Here is a 16,692-nt window from a genome sequence, read left to right on the forward strand (position 1 = left end):
GCACTATCACATGTTAGTTACAGTAGTTACAGTGGAATATACCATCAAAGGCCGTTATCATTCATACTGTATTCCACACTCTCAAACTCAAGCATTGTTCCAGGGGGTTTTTCCTTGCCACTGTGCTTCTCCCTGCTTTTTGGGATCGAAACCGAGGCACTTTGTGACCACTGCTGATGTAAAAAGATTGATCGACTGACCGATTGATTGCTTGATTGGATTGCTTTACATGTAGTTGAAACTCATCACACTTCCTGTTTGTGCCCTCTGTCTCTCGTCTCTCTCCTGCAGCTAGCTATGGCGTGTACCCCATCTGCAAGGGCTGCTCGGTGTGCTCCAAGGACAATGGCTGCGTGAACTGCCAGCCCAAGCTCTTCCTGTTCCTGCGACGGGAGAGGATGAGGCAGTACGGCGAGTGTCTCCACGCATGTCCGGCGGGGTACTATGGCATTCGAGCTCCCGAGATCAACACGTGCTCTCGTAAGGCCTCCCTCCTTCATCCCTCCTTCATCCCTCCATCCCCCTGATCTCTCTTTTCCATCTCCTCTTTCCTCGCTCGTCACATGATTTATTGTCTCGTCACATGCTCCTTATGCAGGGAGCACATGCTTCACACGGCTGAACCAATAGCACAGGTGGATGTTAGTGCCGAGACTTTATTAAGAAGGGCCTCTCCTTCAGGGGCGACCAGTATAGGCCTGGATGTGGGATCTGAGGCTGTAAATGTCTGATTAATCCGGCTTCTCAACCAACAGTCCCACTTGGTGAACATTTAGAGGCTTGTTAGAGGGTGTTGTGGACGGGCTTCAGAACGAAGGCTATTCAGGCGTACTTAAATGGGCTGTTATTCAAGTTCTAGGCATATCTTGATGCTTTGTTTAATGGAAGATTAGCAACGCTTACCAATAGTTTGTGGACTTTGCACAAACGGAACGCTGCCATGTGCAGATTAAAGCGAGTGGAATAGGTTAAGTCACTCGCAGAGGGCTGGACGATGTCATGCTGAGGAAAAACTATTCTGATGATGTAAGGAACAAACATCAATCATATTAGATATTTCTATTCATCCATGTCAATAGTTTAAATGTATATACTTTTTTTGTGGGCTTTATGTACTCATGTGTTCAACCTGTTTTCTGTGTGTAGTCAGCTGTATTCGACATCAGGACTTAACCAGACACATTTAGACACAGATCTTTTTAAATTAGGTTGTCTATATTAAAAACTGAAAGGGGAAAAACTAAAACCCAACAATGGCTCTCAGCTAAAAAATAAATAAATCATGATACAATATCAAATTAATTAAATGTATCCCTCTCCACTCCTATTGGACCAGGCTGCGCCCCCATCTCATAACCTTATTTTAACATGGAGTCTGGCTTGAGAGAGGCCGGCTTTATAGGTTTATAGAGAGCCCGAGGCGTTGGCTGAGTGTTTCATGTGAAAACTGAGAAAGAACTTGAACCCATTGGGTTCTGTTAGCCAAACTCCTGACAGACATGCTGAAATGAGGCCCCAGAGGAGCGTGTCAGGACCTCTAGGCCCAATAATCCAGACGCGCAGCAGACACCGGAGGAGAAACCATTTTGCTGCTTACTCGCTCGCTCGCTCTCTCTCTCTCTCCAAACCTCCATGCAAATACGTCCGCTGGTTTTGTCAGTCAGAAAAATAGAGCAGATTGACGACTGAAATGCCTGGCTTGTCGTAAACTGCTGGTATCAATTGGATTTTCCCCTCCCCGAGACACCCGCTCCCCCTGCACACACATTCTCATCTCTCCATTCCCCACAATACAAGAGGAAAAGGAAGGGCCTGCAGTCATTTCACCCTATCTTCACAAGTCAGGGAAAATCAGAGGAGAAAGACATTTTGTTCTTCAGCGGATAGTAATTCTTCCCCATCCCTCCTCACACCGTCTCTCTGTCCTGCGCGAAGTTTGATTTTAAGCGGTACCGACGTGCGGCACCAATGTGTGGCAAGTTCCTCTGAGTCCTTTTCAGAGCAAAACTGCTCCCAGAACCAAAATCTTACCATTGTCAAGTAGCATCAAATCTCGGCGGCCAGGTCTTCTTTGATGTGATCGCAATTGGAGTCGTAACTTTGTAATCCCACTTCGCATTTGACCTTCCTCCTTAAGTTGCACTCTTCATGTAATTTCCACTAAACAGTTTGGGCCTGTCGGCCATAACGGGCCGTTGTATCAGCTCGGCTCTACGAAGCTAATTGTCGGGTCACTGGGAACGATTTGTGGGCTGACAAGGCAGCTGGATTCTCCTCCTTGCTCAAAGACACCGGGGTTCCTCCCCATCACCAGTGCCCCAGACCCAGAGCCAGTGCCTGCCCCTGTTCTCTAAGAGGCCGCGAACGTAGCGCTACGTCTCTGTTATCAAGGTCTTTCAAAACAGCCTCTGAAATCACTTAAGGAGCAGCTGCTTATTATTACACCAGACTTATCTCATTCAAGATTGTTTTGTGGACTGCCTGGGTAAAGGAAAACTAACGCCACACGATAGAGAGAGAGGTTTACACACTCACTCCCAGGCCCAGCCGTGATGAGGCTGGAACCCCACGGCTAAGTTCCTCACTCTCTTTCAGCCGCCACTTGACAGCTTGGCATTAGGAGAAGAAAGAGTGTAACCACACACTTTAACCTGTGTGGCAATGTGCAGTAAGACTAGGTGACTGAAGCTAACCAGGCAACTGAACCAGCCAGTGGCTGAATTTAGAAGAGAGAGGGGGAAAGTTAAAGGTTGGGAAATGTGAGGGGAGGAAGATGCCTGATTCAGTGTAGTTTTTTCTCAAATTCAGTTTTCTCTGGGTAGTTTTTCCTCGTTTCATTTAAATATTTATTTTTATTTGTAGGTTTTCTCTCTCAAAATCACACTTTTTTTTAATAGAAAACACACACAACTAACTGTATGTTCACTTTTGAGGTCTGGGAAAAATCTAAGAAATATTGGTGTAGTTACCCTTTAATGCAAGTGTGCACCAGCCAGAGACTTTTGTTTGGTTAGCAGTGTTTCTGTAGCGCTCATGGGATTGCAGAGTTAGCAAAACAAATGGCTACTGGATTGATGCAAATCATCATGATATCATTCTGCCAGGTGATCATAGGCTACTTTGCAGTTAACATTTTTAGTTTAGAAGGTTTTGGTGAAAGCCTTTCCATCTGTAGTACCAGAAGACGATTATCATTAGCATTCATGCTAACGGCTACACAAAGTGTAGACTAGATAAAAGCGCATTCCTGTGCCTTTTCAGAAAGTTGCAGGAAAATACAAATCACTGATGTATTTTGTCCATGGATTTTCTACAAGTCCAATAAATGTAGTTCATTTCCTACTAAGTTCAATAAATGTTTGAATATTGTCGAATTCCGTTTTAATGTCTGGCATGCGTGATTCCGTCCGCGTTTTCCGCATCTCTCTCTCTCTCTCTCTCTCTCTCTCTCTCTCTCTCTCTCTCTCACATACATACATACATACATACATACATACATACATACATACATACATACATACATACATACATACATACATACATACATACATACATACATACATACACACCTTTCAGCAGCTAATGGTGAAGAGTTTGATATGATCTGTAACTCAACAGACTAATACTGCTCTATGTCAACCTCCATCTCTAACCAGGGACATTTCTAAGGATAGAGATTCACATATGGTTTATATACAGCCCAGTCCTGATAAGTGCACATATATACAGGAAGTGATGTGTAAGTTAGCAAACTATGCGTAAGTTCTTTGCAGTTGCACCAGTGCTAATACAAAACGAATCGTTCTACTTGTCTGGGACAATCTATCTGCACGATTTAGGTTTAACGCAGGCTTTTATGATATGATTTAATTCCCAAGCTATGGCATAGACTGTATCAGGCATCAGCTGTATTTTCATATGGGTTGAAAATATTAGGAGGGGGGGGGTGAACGGTGGATAACAGTGTGCTGAGTTTAACGGGAGGGAAAGTGTTGACAGAGACAGCATGAGAGTAATACTCCGAGCAAAGCTTCCTCCCAGGGGCTGTATAATGGTTTTAAACACTGCTGAGGTGGTGGAGGGGGGGGGGAGAGGTTTGGAGGGTATCCTGGTGGACAAGGCTTGAAGTCTGGGATAGATTGTCCCTATATGCACCCCATTTAACAAACACACACACACACACAGCTCTCCCTCAGTCACAGCTCTCCCTCAGTCACAGCATGCTGTAATGCTCACAGAAACCCCAGCAACGAGCATCCCCCTGCCACGATGGAAACCATGTCAAGCTGAGCTCATAGATATGGCCAATATTCTGGAAGTGTGGTTCAAATACCACAGCTCGTCCAGTGCCAATATATGCCACTCGAGACTCCCCTTGTCCGAGGTGATTTTTAAAACTCCATTTCTGATTTTATTTTATTGCCTCTCCCGTACTAAAAATTGGTTACTGAATATCATTGTTGCCTTTTGTTTCTGGTTTGTCCCGTTTTATGAGTTTTGGATGACTGGTTACACCTTTGTAAGGTAGTTCATTTTTAAAGTGCATCACGGGAGTTTGGTGGATTCTGAGGTGGACAGTAGCCACACGCCAGTTCTCCGGGCCAATTGAGTACCGAAGTATGAAGCTCTGTAAAGGAACTAAGTCATAATACCATGAGCTATGTTGGCAGCGCAGGCAGAAACAGGCTACTCTGCATCTCTGTCTTCCTGTGGGCATTTCCATTGCACATTTTAACCAGAAAAATACCAGTTGCTTTTGGCCTTTGCGCCTTACCAAGGGACAGTTAATCATCACAGCTTTTACAAACCACAGTTTAGACACACTGCCAGACAACACAATGGACACAACCAACTGACAGGCCTGTCGTGTCTCCTCTCCACTGGCCCATTCTGACTGACAGGAACACCGGCACCGTCTCGCCCAGCAGCCCCATGCCAGTGTGTTGAAGAGCATCCACGTGGAAAGAAAAGAGAATGTCAGAGGGGAGAACATGCAGCCTTTTCCTGTGACATGAACTTCTGCCATCCATCAATCCACATGACATGGCTGGGTGGCAGCTAGCAAGCCAGGGGTTAAATGTCAGCCAAACCTTCTGCTTTAGAGAGTAGGGCAAAGCGCTATTAGGCTAGCACAAGGGTAGCTGCTTCCCTCAGACCCGCTTGGAGAGGAAGGCTGGAAAAATGGGGTTTGTTTTCCCCCGCTTCAGTGCCAGAGCTTCTCTCTGTCTGATCATGGACATGGACACTGCCGCTGCATGCCTGTTCAACAGCAGTCCTGCTTAGCATCCTGGAAGACTTTGTGACTTTTCATTAGACTGATGATTGGCTTGACAACCTAACCCCCGTAGCTTACAAGAAAGGCCCTCTCTGGGCTCCTAACAGATTCTCCATCTTATGAAAAATGATTTACAGTTTTTTTTAACATGAATATTCATAGAAATAAATCAAGTGATGGTATTTTTCCCATGTCAACCCAATCTCAGACAGAACACCCTCTGAAATTGACAATTGCTTTGAGTGTCCCTGATCAAATTTGCTGACTTTCGATCCAGACCACAGCAGAGAGAGAGGGGAGAGTCGCTGCCAGCTAGACTCGCAGGGTTAGATCACGCTCCAAATGTAGTTGACATGAAAACCACAAACTGAAAAAACGGAAAAATGGAAACAGTCACATTCATACAAGTGCAACCATGACTTTCCCTTAAAAGATGTTGACCACCTGAAATTTCAGCCTGTTTTGGCGGGTTGGAGTTTTGGCCTAATAGAACAATAAGAAAGAGAGTTCCAAACCTCTCTGCCAATAACAACTCGTTTTCAGTTTCCCCTCCCCACTCCCAGACAGTCCTACCGCAATTCTTGCTTGAGAAATTGCACTTTACTAAGAAGCTATTTATTTTTCTTCTTGACCATTTTAATTGAAAACAATCACAGTACAGTACTCAATTGTTACCCAGAAATGATTTGATATTGAGTTAGAAACTGAGAAACAAGGCCAAGAGGAGATAATGTGTTTTAAGCCTCAAGAAGAACATTGAGCCTTCCTTTCATCAGATTCCTGCCAGATCTGATGACCTCATTATTTCTTATTAGTCTCCCAGAGGCACCTAGACGAGACATTGGAGGTGGCACAGAGGTTAATCCCAAAGAGGGCTATAACCTGCTCCTATGCATCTGAGGGCCATGGGCCCCTGGGGGCCTCGTCTGGCGCTCTCCGTTGGGCCCCTGGCCACCGCAGAGGCAGACAAGCAGCCGGGCAGATGCAGCACCCTGTGGGAACTTCCCTCATATCCATCCAACTCTGACCCCAGACATACATACATATATATACATATATATATATATATATATATATATACATATGCATATATATATGCATATATATACACACATTTATATACACATATATATACAAACATATATATATATATACATGCATGTATGTATGTATGTATATATATGTGTGTATATATATATATATGCATATGTGTATATATATATATACACAAACATATATATATATACATACATGCATACATACATACATACATACATACATGCATGCATGCATACATACATACATACATACATACATACATACATACATACATACATACATACATACATACATACATACATACATACATACATACATACATATATATACAGTTGAAGTCGGAAGTTTACATACACCTTAGCCAAATACATTTAAACTCAGTTTTTCACAATTCCTGACAATTAATCCTCGTAAAAATTCCCGGTCTTAGGTCAGTTAGGATCACCACTTTTATTTTAAGAATGTGAAATGTCAGAATAATAGTAGAGAGAATGATTTATTTAAGCTTTTATTTCTTTCATCACATTCCCAGTGGGTCAGACGTTTACATACACTCAATTAGTATTTGGTAGCATTGCCTTTATATTGTTTAACCTGGGTCAAATGTTTCGGGTAGCCTTCCACAAGCTTCCCACAATAAGTTGGGTGAATTTTGGCCCATTCCTCCTGACAGAGCTGGTGTAACTGAGTCAGGTTTGTAGGCCTCCTTGCTCGCAAATGCTTTTTCAGTTCTGCCCACAAATTTTCTATAGAATTGAGGTCAGGGCTTTGTGATGGCCACTCCAATACCTTGACTTTGTTGTCCTTAAGCCATTTTGCCACAACTTTGGATGTATGCTTGGGGTCAATGTCCATTTGGAAGACCCATTTGCGAGCAAGTTTTAACTTCCTGACTGATGTCTTGAGATGTTGCTTCAATATATCCACATAATTTTCCTCACTCATGACGCCATCTATTTTGTGAAGTGCACCAGTCCCTCCTGCAGCAAAGCACCCCCACAACATGATGCTGCCACCCCCGTGCTTCACGGTTGTGATGGTGTTCTTTGGCTTGCAAGCCTCCCCCTTTTACCTCCAAACATAACGATGGTCATTATAGCCAAACAGTTCTATTTTTGTTTCATCAGACCAGAGGACATTTCTCCAAAAAGTACCATCTTTGTCCACATGTGCAGTTGCAAACGGTTTTGGAGCAGTGGCTTCTTCCTTGCTGAGCGGCCTTTCAGGTTATGTCGATATAGTACTCGTTTTACTGTGGATATAGATATTTTTGTACCTGTTTCCACCAGCATCTTCACAAGGTCCTTTGCTGTTGTTCTGGGATCGATTTGCACTTTTCGCACCAAAGTACATTCATCTCTAGGAGACAGAACGCGTCTCCTTCCTGAGCGGTATGATGGCTGCGTGGTCCCATGGGGTTTATACTTGCGTACTATTGTTTGTACAGATGAACGTGGTACCTTCAGGCGTTTGGAAATTGCTCCCAAGGATGAACCAGACTTGTGGAGGTCTACAATTTTTTTTCTGAGGTCTTGGCTAATTTCTTTTGATTTTCCCATGATGTCAAGCAAAGAGGCACTGAGTTTGAAGGTAGGCCTTGAAATACATCCACAGGTACACCTCCAATTGACTCATGATGTCAATTAGCCTATCAGACGCTTCTAAAGCCATAACATCATTTTCTGGAATTTTCCAAGCTGTTTGAAGGCACAGTCAACTTAGTGTATGTTAACTTCTGGCCCACTGGAATTGTGATACAATGAATTTTAAGTGAAATAATCTGTCTGTAAATAATTGTTGGAAAAATGACTTGTGTCATGCACAAAGTAGATGTCCTAACCAACTTGCCAAAACTATAGTTTGTTAGCAAGACATTTGTGGAGTGGTTGAAAAATGAGTTTTAATGACTCCAGCCTAAGTGTATGTAAACTTCCGACTTGAACTGTATATGCATATGTCATATATCTGTAAAGGAATCTTATTTTATTATATCCGATAAGGAGTAGGACAGGAATCGCTACCACCGGTGTTTGCTAATAAATTTGACTATAAGCTTGTTTTTGACATCTATATTGTGAGATGAACTTTAACGTTGTGGCACTCGTTAGTCGTGTGTGTTTCGGTGTACCAGCGTCTCCACTCCTGTTTGTTGTCAATAACAGCAGGTTGCGCAATATGCCGGTGCTTGAGATGTTCTTTTGTCTTTTATTTCTTCAGAGCAAAAGAGAGAAAAAGACTTAGGTGATGACAGGCCTGGGAAGGCTTGTGTTTGAGGGGTAAAGAGGAGCGCTGCTTTCCAATTTACTCCTTTGATTTATTGGCTGTTGGGTCCCTGTCTTGGGCCTGACGTGTATTGACACCGAGCCCCACCGATATCTAATTTCAGCGGGAACAAAGAGGAGAGCTCAACAACAACAACAAAAAAGTAGGGAGGAGGGAGAGGAGAGCGAGTGCATCCTGCATTTGTGTGGGCCTCTGCCTTACCTCCCCTGTTTCACTTATTCCATGCCCAAATCTCTACAGCACTGCGTAACTCTATTGGCCCTGTGTGTTTATCAAGCAAGAGATAAGCAAGTGTGTGTGTGATTTGTTGGACCATGGATGAGATGGTGAGAAGGCAGACATGTCTATATTGTAAATGTTGGCATCCTTCCATGTGTAGTTTGTATTGTACTATATCTAGATTGTCTTCAATCGGTACCAAACGGATTAAAACTATTTGTACTTGTTCAGTGTAGGGCAATTCCACTGTAACAGAGTGATGCTGAGACTCTGATTTTTCACTTTAAAATGTACAGTATATCCATCAAAAACCAATGATTGCAAAGTTAAACACACAGAATGACGGTTTGTGCTGTTTGTGGCGCCGTTCTGTTACCAAACTTTGCATCAGCACGGTTCGTCAAGTAAATGTGTTTTTGTAAAATGTTCAGTGGAAATTGCTAAAAGTTGTGCTCGTGCATAGAGTTGTATGGTCTCTTTAACTTTTCAATCATTGTTTTTTGTTGGATATGCATTTTAAAGTAAAGTAGAGTCTCAGCATATACTCTGTTACCGTAGAATTGCCCTACAGTGTGCCCTAATGAACACGACCCAGGAGTGCAGTGAGGTCTTACAGGCATGCCTCAGACCACCTCTTGAATCTGAGAGTGTCTGTTGTATGCCTCCTTGTACCACATCCGTACATCCGTTCCAGTAGCGCTGAATTTACTCTGTTCCTACCCCAACATCCCGTTTCTGCAAATCCCAGCTGGTTGTCACATATGGTTGTCACCTCCGGAGAGTTTCTCTCTTTTCCTTTGGATAAAAGCGTATATTAAATGACATTATATTGCCCTAGGTTGCACTGTGCTTTTACCATTAGATCATTTAGCTGATTTTATTCATGTCCCAAAGATTAAACATATTTTTTTTGTAACTTCTTTTCCAGCTTTTTTCTTCACCAACATACATTTGACATATTACATTTGACATACTACAGACATGGTACTTTTATATACAGCATTCACATGACAAATATATTATGTATACATACATTACATATATACATACATACACACACACACATGGATACATACACACATACTTATATATACACATATGTATGTGTATATATATATATATATATATATATATATATATATATATATATATATATATATATATATATATATATATATATATACAGTTGAAGTCTGTAGTTTACATACACTTAGGTTGGAGTCATTCAAATACATTTTTCAACCACTCCACAAATTTCTTGTTAACTAACTATAGTTTTGGCAAGTCGGTTAGGACATCTACTTTGTGCATGACACAAGTCATTTTTCCAACAATTGTTTACAGACAAATTATTTCACTTATAATTCACTGTATTACAAATCCAGTGGGTCAGCAGTTTACGTACACAAACATTTTCCAGAAAATGATATCATGGCTTTAGAAGCTTCTGATAGGCTAATTGACATCATTTGAGTCATTTGGAGGTGTACCTGTGGATGTATTTCAAGGCCTACCTTCAAACTCAGTGCCTCTTTGCTTGACATCATGCGAAAATCAAAAGAAATCAGCCAAGACATCAGAATTTTTTTTGTAGACCTCCACAAATCTAATTCACCCTTGGGAGCAATTTCCAAACGCCTGAAGGTACCACGTTCAGCTGTACAAGCAATAGTACGCAAGTATAAACCCCATGGGACCACGCAGCCGTCATACCGCCCAGGAAGGAGACACGTTCTGTCTCCTAGAGATGAATGTACTTTGGTGCAAAAAGTGCAAATCAATCCCAGAACAACAGCAAAGGACCTTGTGAAGATGCTGGAGAAAACAGGTCCAAAAGTATCTATATCCACAGTAAAACGAGTCCTATATTGACATAACCTGAAAGGCCGCTCAGCAAGGAAGAAGCCACTGCTCCAAAACCGCCATAAAAAAGCCAGACTACAGTTTGCAACTGCACATGGGGACAAAGATCGTACTTTTTTGAGAAATGTCCTCTGGTCTGATAAAACAAAAATAGAACTGTTTGGCCATAATGACTGTTGATATGTTTGGAGGATAAAGTGGGAAGCTTGCAAGCCGAAGAACACCATCCCAACCTGAAGCACCGGGGTGGCAGCATCAAGTTGTGGGGGTGCTTTGCTGCAGGAGGGACTGGTGCACTTCACAAAATAGATGGCATCATGAGTGAGGAAAGTTATGTGGATATTTTGAAGCAACATCTTAAGACATCAGTCAGGAAGTTAAAGCTTGCTCGCAAATGGGTCTTCCAAATGGACATTGACCCCAAGAATACTTCCAAAGTTGTGGCAAAATGGCTTAAGGACAACACAGTCAAGGTATTGGAGTGGCCATCACAAAGCCCTGACCTCAATCCTATAGAAATATTTGTGGGCAGAACTGAAAAAGCGCGTACAAGCAAGGAGGCCTACAAACCTGACTCAGTTACACCAGCTCTGTCAGGAGGAATGGACCAAAATTCACCCAACTTATTGTGGGAAGCTTGTGGAAGGCTACCCAAAACGCAAGTTAAACAATTTAAAGGCAATGCTACCAAATACTAATTGAGTGTATGTAAACGTCTGACCCACTGGGAATGTGATGAAAGAAATAAAAGCTGAAATAAATCATTCTCTCTACTATTATTATTCTGACATTTCACATTCTTAAAATGAAGTGGTGGTCCTAACTGACCTAAGACAGGGAATTTTTACACAGATTAAATGTCAGGAATTGTGAAAAACTGAGTTTAAATGTATTTGTCAAAGGTGTATGTAAACTTCCAACTTCAACTGTATGATATATATATATATATACACACATATATACATTTTTATTTGTGTTCTTTCTCCATTAAACCTCTGGATATAGGTCTACAGTAGGCCTATACATATCGCGTCAGGAACATCATTCATTAAACGTTGATGAGGGTGATAATCAAGCATTATGCCAATGACCAGCCAGAGAGCCAATATATACTGTATCTAGGTAAAGAATCAAGAACGGTGTGGAGGCTGGTATTCAAGCATCTTGTCATCCTGTCATCTTTTCAGAAGGTAGGCAACAGGGGCGACAGCGCGATGGGTGTGTCCACAACCAACTCTGATTTGAGTGTGGTTAGTGTATGTGACGTGTTTGTGTGTGTGTCTGTTTGTATATATATGTGTGTGTGTGTGTGTGTGTGTGTGTGTGTGTGTGTGTGTGTGTGTGTGTGTGTGTGTGTGTGTGTGTGTGTGTGTGTGTGTGTGTGTGTGTGTGTGTGTGTGTGTAAGGTTGTGTGTTTCCATTATGTGTGTGTGTGTGTACACGTGTGTGTACATGACGTAACGTGTGTATATGTGTGTACGTGTGTACTTATGTGTGTGTTTGTGGCGGGTTTGTTTAGACTGGTCAGGATTGGAAAAGCGTGAGAGACAGAGTGAGTGGGTGGAGGCCATACTTAGGGGTTCAAAGTGAAAAGGGGAGGGACCTCCATCGTTGCGGAGGAATGCAGAGTGAGCAGAGGAGGCCCGATGGTTAGCTGGAGATGGTGTAATTAAGGGGCGTGATTGTGAGAACCATCTCCGGGCCCGCAATAGGGTCCTAGATAAAAGAGTCTTGGGCCTTGTACTCTGTATCTGTTACATGTGGATAATTACTTCAACACACAATCACACACTCACATGCACACATGGTGACTCTCCGGGAGACACAGAGAAGACCAGATGTCACCGCCATACCTGAGAAAGTCTAGTTGAGCGAGTGATAGAGATGACTGCTGCTAGTTGGCTAGCCTATAGGTCAGTGGAGGCTGGTGGGAGGAGCTATAGGAGGATGGGCTCATTGTCATGTCTGAAATGGAATTAATGGAACAGAGTCAAACATGTGGTTTCTATATGTTTGATATGCTTGATACGTTCCATTTATTCCATTCCAGCCATTACAATTAGCCCATCGTCCTATAGGTTCTCCCACCAGCCTCCTCTAATATAGATTGGGGTTAGCCAACCAATCAGGCGACTTAGGGATTCTGAGGAGTGTCATCAATTAGACAGCTCGGGTGAGGGCTTCCTTTTAATCATGCAGCCCAGTTCGTCGCCCTGTCGGTGCGGCTCGTGTAATTTGGGCCCCTGCCTGAACGTGCTATTTGCAGAGTAAAAGGCTTGATGACACGTCGCCCTCGCCGCACAGTGCTGCGTTTCAGCCCAGCAGGGTGGGGCGTGGGACGATAAGTGTGGCGTTGTGTTTCTCACCAAAGACATCAGCGTTGGTTAGTTAGTTTGGCAGGGGCTCGCAATGTTTTTTGTTCCCCAACCCAAACTAACACAAAACCGAGGATTCTATCACAGCTGTATGCCAGCTTCCTAATCACAAAAAGTTCATTCTTACCCCCATCAATGATGCAATGTCTGATAACACAAAGCTTAGAATAAGCCATATCAAACATAAATTGGAGGCATGGGTAACACTAACTTTCTTAAAAAATACATTTAAAACCAAAACAAAATAGAATCCACCCACCAAAACAAAATGGAATCCCTCAAACCCATTCATGGCTAGGACATGAGAACCAGAGGCCCAGACCTCTGTGTTGTCTCCAGACTGTTGGATGTCATGCTAGTGGTCTGTTTTCCTGCCTGTGTTGAAAGGGGTCACGGTGAGGTAATGTTTCACCAACTTTGCTGTTGTTATTTCGCAGTTCGCACTCTTCACCCGCTCACACTGAAAACCGAGTGTGCTGAAATACAGCACAGCCCTAGAGATATATGATTATATGATTCACAGGACATCAACACAGAGGCTTTCTTTTGGAGGGGGGCGGTAGTCCTTTCAAGAACTCCATCTCCTTACCCAAACCCCCTTAGTCTTCTATCAACTCCAGATGGTACGAGTGTATACTGTACTGTACCGCTGCCTAGCCCTGGCCTCGCCGAGACCTCTTCTCTCCTCTCTTCACTTCCCCTCCTCTCCCCGCGTCGCCTCTCATCTCGTCTCCTCTTCCTCCCACAGGGTGCAGGATAGATAACTGTGAGTCCTGCTTCAGTAAAGACTTCTGCACCATGTGCAAGGCAGGGTTTTACCTGCACAAAGGGCGCTGCTCCGAGAAGTGCCCAGAGGGCTTTGCGCCCCTGGAGGACACCATGGAGTGTGGAGGTAAGACGGGAAACAGCGAAGACATATGTGTGTCTGAAATAGCTCCGTATCCCCTATGTGGTGCGCTTACTGGGCTCCGGTCCAAAGTAGTGCACTATATAGGGAATAGTGTGTCTTTTTGGAGTAATTCATACTGTGTTTGAAATGTGGAAAGTCGACAATGTGGATCACATTGAGGCAGGATCTCCTAGAACTGATTGACTTTACCCAACAGTCTTTTACCTTCTAACCTCTAGTATATATTTTTGAATGAAACAGTAGAAGGATGGAAAGGACCACACACCAAGAGGTTATGGCCATCCTAGTCTTTTCACTATGTACTGTAGTAAACCTTGATTTGGACCCTCCATCGAGTCTCCCTGGCGCTACCCTTTAATGACTCATGTCTCTCCCCACACAGAAGGCTGCGAGGTGGGCCAGTGGAGCGAGTGGGGGTCCTGCACCAGGAGAAACAAAACCTGCGGCTTCAAGTGGGGTCTGGAGACCCGGACGCGGCAAATCGTGAAGAAGCCGCCCAAGGACACGATACCCTGCCCCACCATCGCCGAGTCAAAGAGATGCAAAATGGCCATTAGGCACTGCAGGAGAGGTAAGATGTAACGCCATATTGGCAGACAGCTGTTCGGGTGGGTAGATGAATAATGTGTGTGTGTGCGCGTCTCTGTCATCCATCTCTATCTTTTGGGTGTTTTTGGTCTGTGGTGTATCTGTCATGTGCAAGTCTAGCCTCTCCTCGAGGATTATAGTGCTTTGGAGCAGCGGTGTCAAATTCATTCCGTGGAGGGCCTAGTGTCTGCATGTTTTTTTTTGTTTTTTTGTTTCAATTAAGGCCTAGACAACCAGGTATGGGGAGTTCTTTACTAATTAGGGACCTTAATTCATCAATCAAGTACAAGGGAGGAGCGAAAACCTGCAGACACTCGACCGTCCGTGGAATGAGTTTGACACCTGTGTTTTAGAGACTTGTATCTCGGGTAAGGGGCCAGAACTCCCTCTTGGGAGAAACCATTTCCCCTTTCTGGTCTCAGAGTCCCACCAGGTATGTCTGCTGCTCTAGCCCACATTAACCCTGCGTGTCCCTCAAACACAGTGGCGTTTTCATGCATGAAATATCAGTATTTTTCCATGGCCGCCCCATTCAAGCCAGCTCACCAGGTTTTTCTGGGTATATCTCTCTCTCTCTCTCTCTCTCTCTGTCTCTCTCTCTGTCTCTGTCTCTCTCTCTCTCTCTGTCTCTGTCTCTGTCTCTGTCTCTCTCTCTCTCTCTGTCTCTCTCTGTCTCTGTCTCTCTCTCTCTCTCTCTCTCTCTCTCTCTCTCTCTCTCTCTCTCTCACTCTCTCACTCTCTCTCTCTCCCTCTCTTCAGTGGAATTCTTCAAAGTATGAACTGCAGGTTTCCTCAATGGCACTCTCTGTTCCCTCCCGTCCATTTGAAAGTTATTTGCGGTACGCACAGCATGTACGTCGACCATTAAATGAGAAGTCAGATCTGGAAATATTTTTTGTGTAAATACAGCTAGGAAAATATTTTTTCTGAAGGTATTCAGTTCTTCACAGATGATCCAAACACACCATTTAGAGCGATGGCCTCAGTCAAGTGTGCTTATTGACGAGGTGATGACAGAAAAGTTGTCCCAAACTCAAATATGTCCCTAACTCAGTCAATGTGATTTCGGATTAGGATGTGCTGTGTATACGCTTCCTTAGGCAAAACAAGGAGATATAGGAGTTATAGTGGCAGAATGGCAGATTGGGTTCAAGCCTTCCGGAAAATTATGAAAAAGAACATTGTTCAAAAAAAGCTGGAAAATATCCTACTCTCTCCAGGATTTTCCACCATTTTTGGTATTGCATGTTAAATCCGAGTACCATTTAGTGAGGTGGTGAGAGAGTAAATAAACTTGAAATAAACCATGATCGTCTCTCCTATTGCAGCAATATTGAGGCAGGCAGTGCTTTCTGGCTTGGAAACTGTCCCACTGGGCAGTTTCTTGACTCTAGCTGGGCCATGTGCGTGGAACCAACGTTGAAAATACATTGAATTAACGTCTGTGCCCAGTGAAACCGACGTGGAAACATTGAAATGATGTATAAACAACATTGATTCAAATAGTGTGTGCCCAGTGGGGTGATTATGTGTTCCTGTCCCCTGTCCTGTTTTTTTCTTTAGGAATTTCCCTCCCCCTAATTTAGCACTGCTTGCTTGACCTTTTCCAAAGGTATTTTATGGTCTTCTTTAATTAAAACCTGGCATTGTTGGGCCTGTGTGACTGGCATCAATTATTTAGTATGAGGTCAGTGATGGGGAGTTATTGTGAAAAGTCTCAATTGAATGCATAGCAAAGCTATTTTTCTGCTAGCCTGTAGAAACCGAGTGTGGGGGCCTCTAACGTCGACCTCGCTTATCACTCCTGTCTCATGGTTGATACGGTCATCTATTAGTGTCTTCACCCCATTCAATGTTTCTGGGAATAGCTTCAATTTAGTTGTGTAGTTAAAGTTGTCTGTGGTCGTTGCTGTGTGCTCTTTTTGGTTACAAGAATGGCAGAGGTGGCTCGTATCATAAAGTTGAGTTTTGTACTTAAACGGAACTGTTAACTCCCCGACCCTCAAGCCACTCAAGTGGTAGTGAAAAATCCTATCCCCCAAAACTAAGCCTGTGAAACGAAAGACTCGTCCATGTCAAGCTGTTTAAATAAATACTATGTAAAATGAAAGCCATTTAAG

The 16,692-nt window shown here is 43.3% G+C and overlaps 1 protein-coding gene across 2 annotated transcripts in view; it reads left to right on the forward strand.

Annotated features, from left to right (window-relative positions):
* LOC120030792 (R-spondin-2-like) overlaps positions 1-16,692 on the forward strand; it is a 74,842-nt gene that overhangs the window by 35,870 nt on the left and 22,280 nt on the right. Inside the window, exons 2-5 of one of the 2 annotated variants that reach the window (XM_038976227.1) lie at positions 292-480; positions 13,823-13,966; positions 14,367-14,555; positions 14,750-14,755. In XM_038976227.1, the coding sequence (XP_038832155.1) occupies positions 292-480; positions 13,823-13,966; positions 14,367-14,555; positions 14,750-14,755 (528 nt within the window). The remainder of the gene's footprint in view (positions 1-291; positions 481-13,822; positions 13,967-14,366; positions 14,556-14,749; positions 14,756-16,692) is intronic. The other variant, XM_038976226.1, reaches the window with a different exon arrangement.

Source organism: Salvelinus namaycush, chromosome 37, assembly GCF_016432855.1.
Source record: "Salvelinus namaycush isolate Seneca chromosome 37, SaNama_1.0, whole genome shotgun sequence".
NCBI classification, from domain to species: Eukaryota; Metazoa; Chordata; class Actinopteri; order Salmoniformes; family Salmonidae; genus Salvelinus; species Salvelinus namaycush.